Source organism: Antennarius striatus, chromosome 17 (genome assembly GCF_040054535.1).
Source record: "Antennarius striatus isolate MH-2024 chromosome 17, ASM4005453v1, whole genome shotgun sequence".
NCBI lineage: Eukaryota > Metazoa > Chordata > Actinopteri > Lophiiformes > Antennariidae > Antennarius > Antennarius striatus.
The window spans coordinates 9,510,199-9,529,625 of NC_090792.1; the positions used below are offsets into that span (position 1 = coordinate 9,510,199).

General features: G+C 41.4%; 1 protein-coding gene across 1 annotated transcript in view; it reads left to right on the plus strand.

The window, feature by feature from the left end:
• LOC137611239 (ryanodine receptor 3-like) overlaps positions 1–19,427 on the plus strand; it is a 101,992-nt gene that overhangs the window by 56,680 nt on the left and 25,885 nt on the right. Inside the window, exons 33-58 of the mRNA XM_068339330.1 lie at positions 529–615; positions 967–1,193; positions 2,565–3,372; positions 3,691–3,891; positions 5,581–5,683; positions 6,310–6,441; positions 11,056–11,329; positions 11,500–11,614; positions 12,118–12,250; positions 12,768–12,871; positions 13,041–13,176; positions 13,440–13,626; positions 13,771–13,879; positions 13,964–14,084; positions 14,486–14,655; positions 15,490–15,710; positions 15,955–16,045; positions 16,532–16,672; positions 17,261–17,424; positions 17,568–17,646; positions 18,188–18,277; positions 18,364–18,510; positions 18,639–18,701; positions 18,818–18,893; positions 19,033–19,156; positions 19,247–19,362. Coding sequence (XP_068195431.1) covers positions 529–615; positions 967–1,193; positions 2,565–3,372; positions 3,691–3,891; positions 5,581–5,683; positions 6,310–6,441; positions 11,056–11,329; positions 11,500–11,614; positions 12,118–12,250; positions 12,768–12,871; positions 13,041–13,176; positions 13,440–13,626; positions 13,771–13,879; positions 13,964–14,084; positions 14,486–14,655; positions 15,490–15,710; positions 15,955–16,045; positions 16,532–16,672; positions 17,261–17,424; positions 17,568–17,646; positions 18,188–18,277; positions 18,364–18,510; positions 18,639–18,701; positions 18,818–18,893; positions 19,033–19,156; positions 19,247–19,362 — 4,219 coding nt within the window. The remainder of the gene's footprint in view (positions 1–528; positions 616–966; positions 1,194–2,564; positions 3,373–3,690; positions 3,892–5,580; positions 5,684–6,309; positions 6,442–11,055; positions 11,330–11,499; positions 11,615–12,117; positions 12,251–12,767; positions 12,872–13,040; positions 13,177–13,439; positions 13,627–13,770; positions 13,880–13,963; positions 14,085–14,485; positions 14,656–15,489; positions 15,711–15,954; positions 16,046–16,531; positions 16,673–17,260; positions 17,425–17,567; positions 17,647–18,187; positions 18,278–18,363; positions 18,511–18,638; positions 18,702–18,817; positions 18,894–19,032; positions 19,157–19,246; positions 19,363–19,427) is intronic.

The following is a 19,427-nucleotide window of genomic DNA, read 5'->3' on the forward strand; positions in this document are numbered from 1 at the left end:
CCTGTCGTGGGGTGATTTCTTCAAAGCTTGTTTGTGATCTTGGCTTTTCACCTCTCTTTTTACTTCCATCCATCAGTGCCTCTACATCTGGCGGTTATTCCTTGTGCCACTATCCATCCACTCTCCTCTCCATTCTAGCCTGCAGTTCATCCCGATGACTTTCAGAGCGACTTTTTTCACTCTTTGCAGATATTCCTAGAGGATATCTGCACTCTTGAATTTTGAACTTAGACTTTGCCTATTTGGATGTGATCTGAGAACTAAACCTAAAATAACTCTTTTGAAGGGTTTAATCTCCTTATATTCTCCCTCACTTAAACCATGTTAGGCTCTGTGGAGATGCTGAGTCATTTAGCCAGCCAACGCTCTTCAGTGATCACACTCACGCATGCACTCATTTAGTGGAATTTTGTGATGCGTCATTAAGCTGCTCTCTGCAAGTCACACTTTCTTTCTTGTCCTCAAGCATTTTATGTGTTCTTCCTTTGTGGACCTGCTCTAAACTTGGTGCTGTTATTTGTGCTGCAGGTGGAACCGAACACCAAGCTTTTCCCTGCTGTGTTCGTGCGACCCACTAGCCCTAGCCTCTTCCAGTTTGAGTTGGCTAAAATAAAGGTACGGTTTTTATTGAGGTCCATTGAGTTACCTTCTGGACTGAAATAATCCAATGTAGTAAATTTGAAAAGATTATCTTAACTTTGTGTGCAGAATGAAATGATTCACTGTGTCTCTCTGTGACCATGGCATCTAATTAGTAATGCTCTCATACTACTACTACCCACTGCGCCATTGTGCTGCCCTAGTACATGTGTATGAAGTGAAAATTAAGAAAATAATGTGTCTGGGGAAAGTAAGGGACTCTCATTCATTCTCCTGAGAATTTTAAGGAAGGAATAGGTTGCTATCTGGTGTTGAACAAATGCAGCATTGCTTACATCCCTTCATCCATGTCATGTCCCCGTCCAGAATGCCATGCCTCTGTCTTCAGCTATCTTCAAGAGTGAACATAAGAACCCAGTGCCCCAGTGTCCACCCCGTTTAGATGTGCAGACTATCAATGCCGTGCTGTGGAGCCGCATGCCCAATACCTTCTTGAAGGTGGAAACTGCAAGGGTTAGTGAGAGACACGGCTGGGTAGTTCAGTGTCTGGAACCCCTGCAGATGTTAGCTGTGCATATTCCAGAGGAAAACAGGTACAGATCATGGATTACTGTAATCATGAAATGTTAAGCTGTTGTTTTTTTAAACGCAAATGACTATGTGTTCTATCAAAGACCATTCTGTTGTCTAAATTTGAAGTGTACTTTCAAACAAGTGGAATGTATGGTTCATGTTCAACGTTACTCACCAAGACACATTGTGCTTTTTTCCCCAACAAATAAGCTTCTTCATTGAGTACAGTGGTACCTCTACTTACAAAATTAATTGGTTCTGGAAGAAATTACGTAAGTAGAAAATTTTGTAAGTACAGACGCGTTTTCCATGCAAATGCCCTAATCTGTTCCAAGCCCCCCAAAATTCAGACATAAATGTTTTGTAAAGCAAAAAAATGCATCAAAACATGTAACACATATGTGTTATGATTAGATTATTACACAGTAAATGAGAGTTGTGCATAACGTAAAAAAACAAAGAATAAAGAATGAAGATGATGGTCATTTACCTTTTAACTATTGTCCTCGTTGTCTTTTGTTCTCTTTGGTTCATGCGCTCTTGCCTAACAATGCCGAACTACAGAGTGAATTCCAGTCCTCCTTTTGAACTTCTCCAATCACCCACGCAATGCCTTAAACTCCTTAAACTTCCTTTTGTATTAATAACGTGGTGATTGTAGATGCATTACGGCCATATCCTTTGGCGATATCAACCAAACGCATCCCTTTTTCATGCTTTTCTATGATCTCTTCCTTTGTTTGTATGGACAAAAAACCTCCTTTCTTCGTCTTTTATTTTCCTTTTTTCTCCGTCACTTTCTTGTGGTCCATAGTGAATACTCAAAAAGTTAATACAGTATATTTGCGCAAAACTATCAGAACACCTCACGGGTCGAGAGCCAAATGACGAGGACCCTGCATAAACACCGATCTAGCTCCACACAGAGGTTCCTCTTAGCCAATGGGATGCCAGGAAGATACTAGGTAATAGCCAATGGAAGCGCAGCTATGAGAATGTTGCGTTCAGGAACCTGTGGGAGCTGCGGATATCAGCCGATACTGTATTTTTACTTTACGTAAGTCGAAATTTCTTTCGTAACTAGAGGCAATATTTTCCTGCTGAGAAATTTCGTTAGTAGAAGATTTCGTAAGTAGAGACATACGTAAGCAGAGGTACCACTGTATTTTAAATCCTCTCCATGTTTACTGACTGCAGTCTTCTTCAAGATCTTGTGAACTGCTCTCATGGGTAGCAACATTTATGACATTATTCTCCTTTGAATTCAGCTCTGTTGTACAAAGGTCAAAAGTCATACAGGGAACCATATTGATCCTTATTTCGTTGTTCTATGAGACACCAAATGCCTATCTAGACTGTTTTTGCCAACTTCGTCTCACTTTTTTTTGAAGGTGTGTTGACATCATGGAGCTGTCTGAGCAGGAGGACATGAGGAGGTTCCACTACCACACCTTGAAGCTCTACTGTGCCCTCTGTGCCCTGGGAAACACCCGGGTGGCACATGCCCTCTGCAGTCACCTCGACCAATCACAGCTGTTATACACCATCGACAACCAATACCTGTCAGGCATGTTACGTGAGGGCTTCTACAACGTCCTGATAAGCATCCATCTGGAGACAGCCAAAGAGGCGCGGCTCATGATGAAAGATGAGTTCATCATCCCGGTCACAATCGAGACCCGTTCCATCCGCCTTTTCTCTGATGCTTCCAAAAAGCATCTCCCGCCAGGAGTTGGACTCAGTACCTCGCTCAAACCCCGATTCAACTTTGCTCCACCCTGTTTCATCAACACCAGACGGGAGCAACATCTCTATAGCCCTCAAATGCCACTAGACGCACTGAAGGAGAAAGCTATTTTAATGCTGACGGAGGCAGTGCAGGGCGGCGGACACCACATTAGAGATCCTGTCGGAGGAGGCGTAGAGTACCAGTTTGTGCCAATCTTGAAACTCATCAGCACTTTGCTGACTATGGGTGTGCTCAGTAGTCAGGACGTTCATCAGATCTTACTGCTCATAGACCCAAATGTTTTCAAAGAGACACACGACGAGGGAGTCGCCAAAGCCACTGACAAAGAAGGAGTCACGGGAGCAGAGGAGAAGGCAGTGGAGGCTGGGGAAGAGGAGGCAGCCCAAGAGGCGAAGCAGCCGTTGAAAGGACTGTTGGAGAAGAGGCTTCCCGAGCCTGTGAAACGACAGGTAATGCTGTATTTTAACGATGGAACCCACAGAGATAAACTATCAATACATGTAAACTTAATGAACATCTGCGTTTATGTCTGCCTGTTCATTCCTGAAGACTAACACAGCTTTACTATCAATCACATGCTCCATAAGTGTTTCACCGTAGACCCATTCAGAATTCAGTCAAACGTTAAATCACATTTCTTATGTTGAACAAATGGAAAAAAATATGTAGTGCATTACACCATATGGTGTTTTATTCAGAGTCCCTCATTAGACTATTTCAGAGTGCAGCAGTGATGTGACTGTATCCTTCCCTTGTTTATTCTCCAGATGTGTGAGCTGCTTCACTATTTTTGCGACTGTGAGCTGAAGCACCGCATCGAGGCCATCGTATCGTTCTCAGACAACTTTGTGTCCAAACTGCAGTACAACCAGAAGTTCCGTTACAATGAGCTGATGCTGGCGCTCAACATGTCTGCGGCTGTCACTGCAAAGAAAACCAAAGAGTTCAGATCACCCCCTCAAGAACAGGTGAGATGAGTGGCATTTGCTCCAATTGTTCACTCCAGTCTGGCGCTTGATATAAGAAGGAATTCTGCAACTGAAAGTTTCAACAGACAAAATGTTTTAAACTCTAATATTGTGAAATAAAAGACAGTGCTCAACTCTTTTTTAGCTTTAAATCAAGTAAGTTTTTTTTAAATGTCATGGAATTTCATCTATATGCAGAAACTCCTGTAGTGCAGGTGAAACAACATTTCTCAGTTGTCTTATTACCCAATATAGAATTCATGTAATTTTTATAGTTTTATTTTGTTTTTCTATTTTTCAAACAGAACAAATAGAAAAGAAAATGATTATTCATGTTATTCATTGTATTTGAAAAACCAAGGCATATCAGTGATGTCTATTTTTAATTCCTTTAAACCGAAACTTTTAAGTTGATTTTCCTCTGTAAATAAATAAAAATAAATAATTTATTCTGTTTAGATGTTTCACAGCCCTGCACATCCACAGATCAGACTCCACGCACCGATAAAAATGATGAGAGTTTAATTTAACCTCACTCTGGAAGGTACAGCAGAGCACACTTGAGAGTGGAAAACACTCCCAGAAGAGATCTAATCATCCAAAACATTTAAACCATGAATGTTTTTGTTCATCAGTGTGGAAGGCCTCTAATTTTTATCCATTGTTTATTTCTTGTTTGTTGTTTCTATTCAGATAGTCAAAAAGAAGCACATCACAGCTTATTATTTTAATGACTTAGAAGAGGCAGCTTCATCTCACTAATTTTTTATATTTCTGTGTATACATAATGTAGGTTGCCATGTATCATATCAACAGATTTTGCATGGAGGCTTATCATGAAAATAAAATTCAGCCCACCAATGATGGGATTTTCTAGGAGAAAATATGTAACCTCATGTCTATACTACTTACAGCGCTTCTTTTCCTGAGCAGATTAGTAGCAGTTCTTACCTTTTTGAGGCTTACATGACTGTAAGGTGCAAATCAGCCCCAGAGGGTAAACAGCAGGAACTGTGCGTCACATAGATCTGCTTAATGTTACTGACCACGACAGAAGCCTGCAAGCTCAGCGCTTCAAATGATGCATGTCACTAGATAATTTAAGGAGAGTTGTTATATAAGTTCAGTCACTTTCCTCACATCTATGGATAACCCCACCCCCCACCCAAACACACACACGCATACACACGCACGCACGCACATTCCTTTTCTACTTCTTCTATCATCAAATTTATTCCATGTCCCAAGTGGATGAAAGCTGCTCCTTTAGGCAAGTCATCCTTTTTGTATGTGGTGTCATTGCTCAACTGACAGCACAGACACACACACACACACACACACACACACACACACACACACACACACACACACACACACACACACACACACACACACACACACACACACACACACACACACACACTCACACACACACGCACACACACACACACACACACACACACACACACATGCACTGTATTACTCGAGGGTCACAGCTGCAGCTAGAGTTGAGCACTTCACAGCCTCTTCAAGGACTTGTAATGGTGTGTCTTACTGAGTGCAGCTGGAGAATCAGCCTCTTAGCATTTTTTCTCTGTGTACTCCTACTCCTGCACAGATATCCTTCCAAAGAGTCATCTCACATTGTTTATGCAGTAACGTGTCTACTCCCATGTTTCTGCAATTTAGATCAACATGCTGCTAACCTTCAGTATGGGTGATGACTGCCCATGTCCAATTGACATCCAGGGAGAGCTGTATGATTTCCACAACCAGCTGCAGCTCCACTGTGGTGAGATGCCGACATTTATGAGTTTTTTTCTTAGTTATGTTTGTCATGAAACATTAAATATTCTATTGAACATGGTCAATTGTAAAAATCTATTGTCCGGTGATAAAATGGTTTCAAATGGTTCAAAATATAGAAAACAAATTCAGATTGAGTATTTCAATCTCTAAACCACAGAAGCTTGGTTTCATTATATTGTCATTATATTTAAAAGAAACAGTATTTGCAGAGAACAATATTGCTTGAGCTGCCATTCTGTCAACCTCTGCTGAAGTGTTCCAGTGCTTTCTTCCACATATGCTCTGTTTCCTTTATGTATCTCTGTCCCTCTGCAGAGGAGTTACACTTCAGAGTCTCCTAGATTGCTATAACTTCCTGTTGTTTTGATGAATTGCCTAAACGTCTGCAGTACAACTGATCTTATAGCATTCTCAACCGTGTCACATTGAGCAACCTGTTGTGGCTCCTTCAACGCACAAAGCAACAAATTTTTTGCTTTAAAAATTGCACATTTTTATGTCCATTATATTAATGCACTATTCTCACAGGAAACTATATTTGACAGAGATATTGCTTCAATACACTTTGCTCTTCATCTGCAAGTTTGTCGATTTGTTTTTGCTGTGCAGGAATCCCAATGGAGGAAGACGAGGATGAGCAAGCAACGTCTATCAGAGGTCGCCTCCTAATGCTGGTGAACAAGATTAAAGGCCAATCTCTCAAAGCAGAGGAGCCCACGAAGATAGCCCAAGCTGCTCCATGTGAGGAAGTCACTGTTTTTTGATCCATCCATCCATCCATCCATCCATCCATCCATCCATCCATCCATCCATCCATCCATTTATCCATCCATATTCATGTAGATGAAATGACGGTATTCATCTCTTCGTCAGTCGCTTTTCCGCCTTGCATGTCACGTGTCTGCTGAAGCCTATCCCAGCTTGCGACAGGCCAGAGGTGGGGTACACTCTAGACTTGTCGCCAGCGCATCACGCAGCAACACTTCTTTTTTTGAATATTACTCAATAATCTTCATACAATTTTAAGTCTAAATATCCAAGGAATAAACACAGTTGAACAATTTTCAGTTTTTTTCTTTTTCTGCAATTCTTGTCTAACGAGTTTGACTTTTCCATAATAGGATACGGTCTGACACACATTCTTACTTTTTATTTTCTCCTTCAGTTTGCTTGTTTATGGTGTCTTTCAGCCCCTTTTGTACAAACTCTGTCTGTGCTCCTACCTCAAATGGAGAATGTAAAAGCTGGAGCTCTGCTATTGTATCTCCACCCACAGCCTTGTCTCGGTTGTTTGCCAGTGTCATGTGGGTTGAGTCATGGGTGACAGTCATTTCCATTTCAATTTCCATCCAATTTAGTTCTGGTGTTACAGACTCAGGTGGAGGAGAGGCTCCAGTATGAAAAGTATCTTTCATCATCTGCTCTTGGAGACGTGAGGAGAAAAGAAAGAAAACCCAGTAAATATAAAAAAATTAACCCGATTAAACATTAACATGCATTGATGTAACTTATCAAACTTGAGTGCATACACCGAAGCAAAACAATAATTTCAATAGAAGTACACTGTAATCAGAGTGTCTGTCAGGGTGACGGTCGGGAACAAATTGTACGGGATTTTCTGTCTCAAGTATCACTACTGACTTTATTGGTGTCGGGGCACACAAATCAAGTCACTGATTATCACGACAAAATGGTCCAGAATAACTTTCACTTAGTTATGTGAACATGTAATGTCGAAAATTGTGTTATTGTTATACATTTATTGATTTTTATTTATTTTCAATTTTCCTGTTCTGCAGGTAAAACAAAGCAATTGTTTGCCTTTAATTGTAGAGATTGGGATTAAATAATGTGAAGCAATGTACAGTATTTTATTACTTTTAAAAACATTTGAAATTATACGTGCAAGTGGACGAATTACACATGGCTAAATATACACTGCTGACTAAGGATTCAGTCTCTCCACTGGGAATTAATGTGACCCCAAAGTGGACCATATTGGACCAGGACAGGAGTAAAGCAGAGTGTAAACAGAGGAGTGTGTGTTGTTTCTGTTTAGTAGGCCTTTTGGTGGTGGTCTCTGCAGTTGTTGTGAAGAATGAGTACTTTATTGGTAATTCAGAGGTAGGCATTATGTGCTGGTGACATCATAGTCCATGGAGATTCCTGTCTAACCTCGTCTGTCACCCTGTCCATCACCATAGCAAACAGCTGATCCCTGATGCAGTTCCACCTCCACCTTGAACTCCTCTGTCACACCTACAGCACACCTCACCACTGTCTTACAGTCCTCATACATGTCCTGCACCGCTCTAACATACTTCTCTGCCACTCCAGACTTCCTCATACAATGCCAAAAAATGGTAGCTTGAAGATGACATGATATTGTCTGTGTTGCTGCTCCGTCCGTAACTTCTCCTCCCATCACATCATCTCACTCAGCCAGACCCTTAAGAAGCAAAATGTGCTGTTGTCTTAGACTTATTTAATGAAAATGAAGTAAAAGGAGCACAGAAGTCATTTCCTCCAATGATGATGGGTTTATCCATCAGAAGTATTTAATGCTCAGACATGATGACTGGCCTGCAAAAAATGTGTGTGAGACAGAATATGTGTGAATTCTCAAACCATAAAAAATGTCAGCTTCGATCAATCTAATGCACGACTGGTTAGATATTTTTGTTGTGTTGTAGAGAGGGAAAATGGAGGGGATGTGATTTAAAGAGGAACACAGGAAGGTGCGTGTGTGTGTGTGTGTGTGCGTGCGTGCGTGTGTGTGTGTGTGTATGTGTGTGTGTGTGTGTGTGTGTGTGTGTGTGTGTGTGTGTGTGATAGTTTGACAGAATGTAATTCAGGTGTTATGAAGCATCTGGGAAGAAATGTCACTTCACATTTTGGTGCTTCTGACACCCATGCAACTCTGCAATAGGATTGGTTACTGCTCTGCAAACTTCTCCTGGCTAAACACACACACACACACACACACACACACACACACACACACACACACACACACACACACACACACACACACACACACACACACACACACACACACACACACACACACACACACACACACACTTGCATTGATTGACAGCCTGGTGTCAATTAGTCGAACAGATCCAATCAAACATGCAGTCACAGGGTCTTAAAAACTCTATCCACTAATTGCAACAGACCTGACCATCAGTTGTGATTCAATTGGTTCAGTTTTTGAAAAGCTGTTGCTGTCTATCTTCGTGTTCAGTTTGCTCCCCGAGGAACAACTCACAAATATCTACAGCACACACACTCACCCACACACCTCACTGTTTTAACTTTGATGAAGATTTGAGACTAAACCACAAATGAGCTTTCTAAACAAACCTCTCTGTTTTACCACGGAAGCAAATTTCTGGACCATATAAGACCATTAATGACACCTCCCTCCCAGAAATCAACAGAAAAACTATCAATAACCTTTCCTGATGCTACACAAACACAAACAGATTTTATTTCCACTCCATTGAATACGCCTTTTTGTGAATGAGATGAGTTTTTGTTTCTCACTTAATGGAACAATACTTATAGAATAAATTGTAGAGACACAGCTGAGTGAAGTAGAGTCAGGTCCTGGTGGAGGTGGTGGATACATGGATGTTGTTACATTAGTTTGGCAAGACTTTTATGGAGGTGTCTGTCTTTTCTTTTTCTGTTTTGTATTCAATGTCTGATTTGATCGCTGAGCCATTTTGAGGGATGCAAAAGATACCTTTTTTTTCTGGGAGCTACCAGTCAAGTGAGGGCTCTTCAGAGAGTAGAGCAATAAAGCTTTATGCTGTGTGTGTGTGTGTGTGTGTGTGTGTGTGTGTGTGTGTGTGTGTGTGTGTGTGTGTGTGTGTGTGTGTGTGTGTGTGTGTGTGTGTGTGTTGTGTTTTATACTGAGACCTGTAATTCACTTTCACTATAAGACTATAACACACCTGTGAAGCTTTTACACTTTGAACCTGTTGTTCTGTTATATCTGTGGCCTTGAGCTCACTGCCCCCCTTGGAACTGTGTGGACTTTGGCAGAGGCAGGTTTAGATCCCCTTAATATTAGCATGCAAAATGAGATTTTTCCCTTTCCAACATTATGCTTTTACTCCAAAAAAAAATCCCAGATATGTCCCAATAGATATCACAAGAGTGCTAAGAGGTCTCTCTTTTCTATTTCCCAAATTATAGCAAAACAGTTTTGTCTTCCCCCTGTGAACTCTGAAACACAGCTTGAAGACACACCAGTTGCTCACTAGCGTTTCACCTGCACATTGCCCTCTTGGAGGTGCATTCACATTATTCACATCCTCTACCTGGATGAATTACAGATTCAGCCTGTTTTGGTGAGAAATCACATTAGGATTGCTATCGTGCTGCTCAGACAGGCTATTGTTGTTATGCTGTTTTAAGGTTCAGTTAAAACATATTTGAAATGTAAATAGTATAAAATAAGATTGTACCAGTCAAAGGGTCAACAGCTCTATTGTGTTTAACATTCTTGTGTCTACACTTATGTCATGTTGTGTCATTTGTTACGAGCTTAGAGATTGCCTTTGCTTGTTGTATTGTGTATGGTGTTATACAAATGAGTCTGCTGAAATGGTGCAATATGTTGTCTTTTATGTGCCAGAATGTCTTTAGTACAATTCTCTGCTATGTGTTTTTAGCCTTCCTCACAGTCATGACAGCAACAAAACTGTCTGCACAAACGTTTGTCCTACTTCACAGGGCTGTCCCCAAAGGTCTGACCCCAGAACCACCCCTGGTGTATGATATACTGAGTCTGATTGCAGTCTGACCATACTCTAGACATAGATGATTGGATTGGTCAAGTGGTCTCAAACAAATGTTCTATTATATTAAGTCTATCCAGTCACATACTCGAAATATAACAGGTTTCCGTTCCCATCTGACTGGTGATGGGGATAATTGTGCGTTGCTGGCGGGTACGCAGTCTATATAAAGCACTGTGTTGTGCGTCATCAGTTAGTTTCACTTCTCCACTGGGAATCAGAATGTGGTGATTAGAAGAGACAAAGTAAGACAGACGAGCTGCAAATAACAAATCTGTTACGAGAAAGACTTGAGTTTTACTGCCACATGCAGAACATGCTTCCTCCTCCTGGGGTTCTGTGGTTTCTCATTCAGTGAATCCCAGTTCTGATGCTTTTGAGTCAACTGTAAAGGCAAGTGTAATCTTAACTCTTAATTACTTGGTGTAATCAAAAGAAGATGAATTTTTTGATTGGGAGCTGAAACATTTTTAAACCCTTAACAGAAATCCAGTTGTTTTCCAAAATTATGGGTCAACTTTACTAATTTTTTCCCCCCCAGCAAATCTCAAAGAGCTGATCTCTCAAACAATGGTCAGCTGGGCTCAGGAGTGTCACATCCAGGATCCAGAGCTGGTCCGCAAGATGTTTAGCCTGCTGAGGAGGCAGTATGACAGCATTGGGGAACTGCTAAGGGCCATGAGGAAGACCTACACAATCAGTGCTGCTTCAGTCCAGGATACCATCAACCTGCTGGCTTCTCTCGGTCAGATCAGATCGCTGCTGTCTGTCCGTATGGGAAAAGAAGAAGAAAAACTCATGATTGATGGACTTGGGTAGGTTGTGGTTGTTAGGAGCTCTAACCGGGAAAAATATTTTGCCATTTTGGTAGTTAAACAATGTGCCATGTTTATGAGAGTGCTAGTTTTATGCTACAAGACACATATTTTAAATTCAATGGGGTAGTTTTGAATGATGTTTCCGTTGTGTCATTCTTCCATTTCAGAGACATCATGAACAACAAAGTGTTCTACCAACACCCTAACTTAATGAGAATACTGGGCATGCATGAGACTGTCATGGAGGTCATGGTCAATGTGCTTGGAGGAGACAAGTCCCAGGTTTATACTTTTCAAGTCTTCTGTCCTTAAACAGACATCAACAGAGTTTTGCAGAGTTTTAGAAAAGATTATAGCAGAAAGTTTCGTGTCATTGTTGCATTTACACATAGACTGTGTGTGCGACAGTCATGGTCACGGGCTGAGGATACATAGATAAAGTGGTCTCAGTAGACTAACTACTGACTACCTTCAGTAGGTAGTCTTCATCCCCAGAGTCTGGGAGTGAGGGAAGCCAGAACAGGCTCCATCTGGATGTTAATTAGGTCATTTCTGGTAACAAGTCAATAAACTCATCACACCAGAAAAGGGTATCAACTCTCCAGGACCACTTAGTGTCACATTAGTGTTGTGTTTCATGGGGTTTAATTAGTTAGCAATGCATGGCTAGTCCACAGTATATTTGTAAATGTGAGAACTGTGGGCTGAAATTATTTTAAGATCACATCTGTCTGGATTTAAAATGTAACCACAATTACCCTTTTAGTAACTGTTTGTTTCCACAGGAAATTGCTTTCCCCAAGATGGTGGCCAGCTGCTGTCGCTTCCTGTGCTACTTCTGCCGAATCAGCCGTCAGAACCAGAAAGCCATGTTCGACCACCTCAGCTACCTTCTGGAGAACAGCAGTGTGGGACTTGGTGGGCACACCTTTATGCAACACCTTTGTTCCATGAAATTCACATACTAGCCTCGCACCTCATGCCAATTCATGTGTGTAGATAAATTCTGAGAAGCTACTGACTCATCTATCATTCTGTTAGAACAGGGCAGTGCCCCGTTGTTAAAAAGCATCCTGCTGGGGTGTCTCTTCTGGATGCACACACAGACGTGCCCAGACATGCAAAAATACACACAAGCACATTTAGAAATTGCTCACCTACACACGTTTTGACAGGATACTCCAAATAAATATAAATCTCTAACAAACCTTCTACACCTTTTTTTAAATTCTTTTAAAAATATGTAAGATATAGCCTCAGGTACAGATGACGTGTTTGTATGCTGTGAATTAGAATCGACAGGTGGAGGAAACTTTCTGTTTAAAGAATCTTAGTAACTAGAAGGAGTGGACCTTGAAGTCCAAAGGCAGACTTATTGATATGTGTGTATGACACAAGTCAAAGATTGACTGAATGAGCGTATTTTGTATTTCAGCTTCACCAGCTATGAGAGGCTCCACTCCTCTTGATGTGGCTGCCTCCTCCGTGATGGATAACAATGGCCTGGCTCTTGCGTTGGAAGAACCCGACTTGGACAAGGTTGGTTCAGTCTGTATTTATTTAGTCAGTATGTTTCTGCTTGACGTAAACACATTTTCACTGAAGAACACATAATGAAGTATTTGTCATCATCTAGGTTTTATACAGCAGGGCTGGATGTGTAGTGATCTGTGTATCATAACTGTTTGTTTATTCGCTATACTTATAGGTGGTGACCTACCTAGCAGGCTGCGGCCTCCAGAGCTGTCCGATGCTCCTCGCCAAAGGTTATCCGGACATCGGCTGGAACCCCATAGAGGGGGAGCGCTACCTTTCCTTCTTGAGATTCGCTGTGTTTGTTAACGGTAGGACAGTGGTTACCATCTGGACTGTGGGCTTTCTTTTCAACACTCGCTCTGTCTTTCTCTTTCCTTAACTCTATCTAAAAGGGTAGAAAACAAAAGCAATCCTCCAATAATGTTTGGAAGTCCTTTATTCAGGCACTTTGAAAGTAGATACCAGAGGCTTACCGTGGAGATAATGTTTCTGTTAGAGTTACAGTGTGTGTACATGCTGCAAAGTAAATCTGTTCTTGGTTGTACTGTACAGTTTTATACTTGTGTCCCAGGTGAGAGTGTGGAGGAGAACTCCAGCGTTGTGGTCAAGCTGCTCATTCGTCGCCCGGAGTGTTTTGGACCTGCCCTGAGGGGAGAGGGAGGAAACGGCCTGCTGGCAGCCATGAAGGAAGCTATCAAGATCTCCGAGACACCAGCTTTGGACCTGCCGGGCTCTGTTCATGGAGTCAGCTCTGATGTGTAGGCCTTACAAAAACAGCAAAGCTTATCAAACCAATCTGAGGGCTTAACCTTGAAATTAGTTTGTTATCCTCTGTGCCTTTACATAATTTCTCTGTTTTTTGTCCTGTTTTCTGTTTCCTTCTGCACTTTCCCCGCTGTTAGATCTGCTGACGGTGATGATGAGGAGGAGGTGGTACACATGGGCAATGCCATCATGTCCTTTTACTCTGCGCTCATTGATCTGTTAGGACGTTGTGCCCCAGAGATGCATGTATGTGTTTTAAAACTGTAATTTCATGTGGTGTGTTCCTTGGACAGATTTTCTCTTGTCTCAATGGCATTTTCTCTTCTTCAGCTCATCAACAAAGGCAAAGGTGAAGCATTGCGTATTCGTGCCATCCTACGCTCTCTAGTTCCCACTGAGGACCTTGTAGGCATTATTAGCATTCCGCTAAAAATGCCCATAAGTAACAAAGGTACCGGTCTGCACCATGTTGAGCACACTAAAATACAAAGTTTGCACTTTGAGAGCGTGGCGGAAGGTTATTGATTTCATTTCACTGCTCATGCCTGTTTAATCAGCTCAGTGCTTTAATGCACACTCTCATATCTCTGAGTAAGCCTGATCATTTCAATAGCAAGCTGTCCTGCTCTTATTGATTGATCAACATAATCATGACAAGACGTGCCACTTAAGTGGCTGAGCTCTGCCTCAGGTTTTGTCAGCAAGCTAAGAATGAAGACAGCGAACTGTGCCTTCCCTCCTACTTAAAAAAGACTTTATGACCTGATATTTGTCTTGATATTTGATGGAATCAGACCAGCATAGTTTACTCTACATGACATGCCTTCCATTCCTTGTCTCACTCTCTCTTAGACGGGTCGGTGACTGAGCCAGATATGTCAGCCAGTTTCTGTCCAGATCACAAAGCCCCTATGGTGCTGTTTTTGGACAGGGTTTATGGCATAGAGGACCAGAGCTTTCTGCTTCACCTTCTGGAAGTGGGCTTCCTTCCTGACCTGCGAGCTGCTACCTCTCTGGATACGGTAGCTAAAACTGACAGTAATGAAGTACTGAATGGCCAGCCACTGTTACATGAACTTCGTCAACAATTTTCTTGTCAATAATGCTGAGCACCCTTTATAATAATGTGGAGCTCCTGGTGGAACCTTTGTTGTAGTTATTCTAATACAGATAATTAATATAATTGTTGTTTGACCTCAATTAACAATAAAAATAATGTAATTTAAGTACCTGGACAAAATCATTACAATGACAGTGTCCTCAGCCATAAAGTCAATTTATTGCATGTTCTGTTTTTGACTCAAATGAATCAGGACTTTTATTCAAAACTTTGAGCACCTCAGCTGAATCGAAGTCAACTGTTTGTGCTGCAAAGTTTTTACGAGTGTTTAAAATGTTCATGTCGATAAGACAGCAAGGGGAGCCACGATTACACCTGCAAAGTTTCTTTCATGTCTTCTCGGCCAGCAGCGTTTGTTATCTTCTCATCATTATTGAAATGAACATAAGTATCGATTCATTTTGACCGCTCCATTGAAAATGAGTTCATGAAATATAATTGCTTATTTGAAAGCAAGGGTTTTATCCTCCAAGCAGAGGCCGGGGATAATTGTCAATAAAAATTTCAACTGGAGTCACCCAGAGTCCTGAAAGTAGTGGCTTGACTCAGTATTCATTCAATATTTACAGACTTTGCATTTGATCACCTAAAACTTCATAAGCATTTCACTAAAATACTGCAGCAACAAAAATGCCGGCATATAAAACTCATTTTTTCCCCCTTTTTGAAGTGACATTTCCTCGTACTAAATGAATCAATCTGTCACGAGGTAACTTGGGGCTCTTTCTCTGTAAAGGAGGGTCTTTGTACCACGGAGACGGCCCTGGCCATGAACCGCTACATCGGCTCAGCCTTGCTACCCCTCCTCACCCGCTGTGCCCCTCTGTTTGCTGGCACTGAGCACTATGCCACCCTCATCGACTCCACTCTGCACACCATCTACCGCCTCTCTAAGGGCCGTTCGCTCACCAAGGCCCAGAGAGATGCTATAGAGGAGTGCCTACTAGCTGTCTGCAAGTAAGAAGTAAAATTCTTCAGTAGAAAGTACAAACATTTTTTAAATTTTTATTTAATTTACTTAGCTCACATTACTAGAAAAAAAAAATCAGTTAGTGCAGTTAACTTAACTTAATAGTTCTAGCCTGTCTTCCCAAAATGCCTCTCTAGATCACTGAAACAAATACGCTTATAGTCTGATGATGTTGTGATTTGGGGCTGCCCATGGCAGAAGCACTGTTATCTTTCTTACCTTATTCTGCAGGCACCTCCGTCCCTCTATGCTGCAGCAGCTCCTGCGCCGCCTCGTCTTTGATGTGCCCTTGCTGACTGATTACTGCAAGATGCCTCTGAGGGTGCCAATAATTTTGTTACAGCTTTAATATGAAATATTAAAGGATTTTCAGCTCTGTGGTGAAGCACATGATATCTATTTCCAACATTTGATTTGATGGCTCAGCTTAGATATGCTGGGCTCACCTGCTTCTCTCTCACACACAATTAGCTGATGTGCAAGAAGTGGTTAGCAGCATGAGTGGATGAAGTATTGGTTTGTGTGAATACATGCTGCTTCCCTTCATACATCTGAGAGAAAACTCAGGGTGTAATAAAGAGTGACTGCTCTAAAATGTTGGACATACTTATTGTATACTTTCAGAAACGTGTGGATTTCATTTGACTTTGTGTGGAAGATCGGATTTTCTATGAGGTTTAGTTTGCTATACCTCTTTGACCCAGTGTTGTTATGCTGTGACTTCGTGCACAGGCTGCATGCCTTTCTGTCTGCTTGTTGATTAAGTTGCACATTTATTAATCTACTTTTCTTCATGTTTATCATCCAGCTACTAACCAACCACTATGAGCAGAACTGGAAGTACTATTGTCTCCCGTCTGGCTGGGGGAGCTACGGCACAGCATCCGAAGATGAACTACTGCTCACCAAGAAAATCTTCTGGGGTGTATTTGAGTCTCTGTCACAGAGGGTAAGGGGGTTGCTCTTATGTTGCACAAGCTTTTTTTTCTTTTGTGATTTCACAGTAGTTTCATCATTACCTAAGTAATAGTCCTTAATGATCTGGTGCAAGCCCCCCAAAAAGTATTAGAAAATGTAAGACTACAGATATTCTACAAAGTGATTAGAGTAAAACAAAACTCATCTAAATCTTTAATTCTGAGTTTATGTGAGTGATCTCACTGAAGCCTGTACTTGATTCAGACGGCCAAACTCAGTTCAGCTCACTTAATGCACCCTCATGAAAGAAGGCAACGCAAAAAGCCGGCGTAAAAACATCAATATCTCGACAGCCTTCATTGATCTGAAGCCCTGAGCATGCTGGTTATCCAGCTTTTAGGATAATTCTTCATTGGATTCTCTTCTGCTTGCCCCTGCACTGATTCAGTGAAACTATGGTGGCTTTGTTTTATTTTACATCAGCTTTCTTCTAAAGCTCAATACACCTTAACTGAACAATTAAACTAACGCATTTAGTTTGTTATGTCTGTTGCTTTAAGGCAATATTAAGCACTAAGTTTTGAATTTAGTCTGCAGCTTTTCCTCTTTTATCACGCAGAAATATGACCAGGACCTATTCAAGATGGCCATGCCATGCCTCAGTGCCCTAGCCGGAGCATTGCCGCCAGACTATGTTGATGCCTCCATTAGCATCACGTTGGAGAAACTTGTTTCTGTTGATGCTCAGGGCAACTTTGACCCCAAGCCCATCAGTACTTCTAAGTAAGTTAAAGACAGATTTAAAAGAGAAATGTTGCATCTGTTTCACTTATTATATCATACCTGTACATGTATGCATTATACCTGATTTCAGGTACATGCATGTACTGTATACACACATGTTAACTGTCACATTGTTTTTCAAGTATTGCTCTTCCAGAGAAGCTAGAGCACTTTGCCAACAAATATGCAGAGCATTCCCATGAGAAATGGTCAGCAGAAAAGGTAAGAGCCAAACATGAGAGCTATTACCAATCAAACAGGTGTTCAGTACCACAGTTACTGTTCAGAACCAGTCACAGGTGTCAGAAAAAACAGTGGACACTTCTATGTCCTTGAAAAACTGTAACCCTCCCAAATCATCATGATTCTCTCCAGCCTTTTCAGAATTAAAAAATATGGTTCAATTTAATATCTTTATCTTGTTCTTTTTCTGGTACCACAGAACTATTTCTTTTGACGATCCATTCTTCTCTTATTATGAAAAGGGATACTCTGGGATTGCTGCCAGTAATTTTGAAAGTCTCCATTTTAGAAAGCCCTTGTTCTCTTTTGTGCCAACTGCTTAGCCTGCATTGTTGCATCTGTCAAAAACAATTACAAAGTGCTGAGGATGGCAGGAACTCAATGTACAATGACCCCTTAATGTGTTATGCATGCTTAATATCTTACCCAGTCTTCCAAATAGCAAATAGAATCCTTAAGTGATTCTGAAGGCAATGAGGATTGCTTTCACATTGCACATTTCTCTGTACTCATCCCTCAGGTGCTGCTGGGATGGAAATATGGAGATTGTGTTGATGAGAAGGCCAAGATTCACCCTCAGCTCAGGACATACAAAGCCCTAACAGAGAAGGTACAGGATGTAAAGATGATCAAGACTAAAAGACTGAAAGTTTGAAGCTTTTAGGCTTAGTCCCAATTTTTATTTCTGTGCTTCAGGAAAAAGATATTTACAGATGGCCAATCAGAGAGTCCCTGAAGAGCATGTTGGCGATGGGTTGGAGTATTGACAGGACCAAAGATGGAGAAAGCATGTCTCAGCTAAGGGAGACTGAGAAAATGCGAAAGATCTCTCAGGCTTCACAGGTACGGTGCAGTGATTGTGATGAAGACAAGCACTGACATCACAAATCTATTTCGTTAGCTTGGTTTATGAAACGTATTTAAAACAAAAACACAGTGTGAGTCACTGTAAATGTTTTTAACATGTTCAGGCAAACGGCTTCAATCCAATTCCGATTGACATGAGCAACGTGGTTCTGTCCAGAGAGCTGCAGGTGAGTGGCAAGTTTTTTTAAAAGTCAGATATTTTGTCAGTGTGAATTAAATATGAAAATGTGAATGAGTAATGTGAAGCTTCTAAATGAGATCTAATGTTTTATTGTATTCTTAGGGGATGGTGGAGGTGGTGGCTGAAAATTACCATAACATCTGGGCCAGGAAGAAAAAGAGTGATCTTGGAAGCAGAGGTGATTTGCTCAGTCATATGCAACACATATTCCACAGAGATATCTGAAAAACAAACAGGAAGAAACAATATATCAGAAAGCTCGACAGAAAGCTTGACTGATTGTCTTTTAGCTAACACTAGGTCGTCTGTGTTGCAAGGTGGGGGAACGCACCCTCTGTTGGTGCCCTATGACACACTGACAGCCAAGGAGAAAGCCCGCGATCGGGAGAAGGCCCAGGACCTTTTCCGCTTCCTGCAGGTCAACGGCTACAGCATCACAAGGTTCTGGATGCAACCTGTATTAGGTCAATGTCTTTCAGAACGTTATTCAAAGAGAACCTGGTGGTCTGATACAGTTGTATTGTATCGCAGAGGTTTGAAGGACTTGGAGCATGATTCATCCTCCATGGAGAAGAGGTTTGCTTACAAGTTCCTCAAGAAGCTCCTGAAGTATGTTGACTCAGCTCAGGAGTTCATCGCTCACTTGGGTATGCTAATATCACATAGACCTGAGTTGAGACACTAAACTACTTAATATTAAACTTGTTTTGTA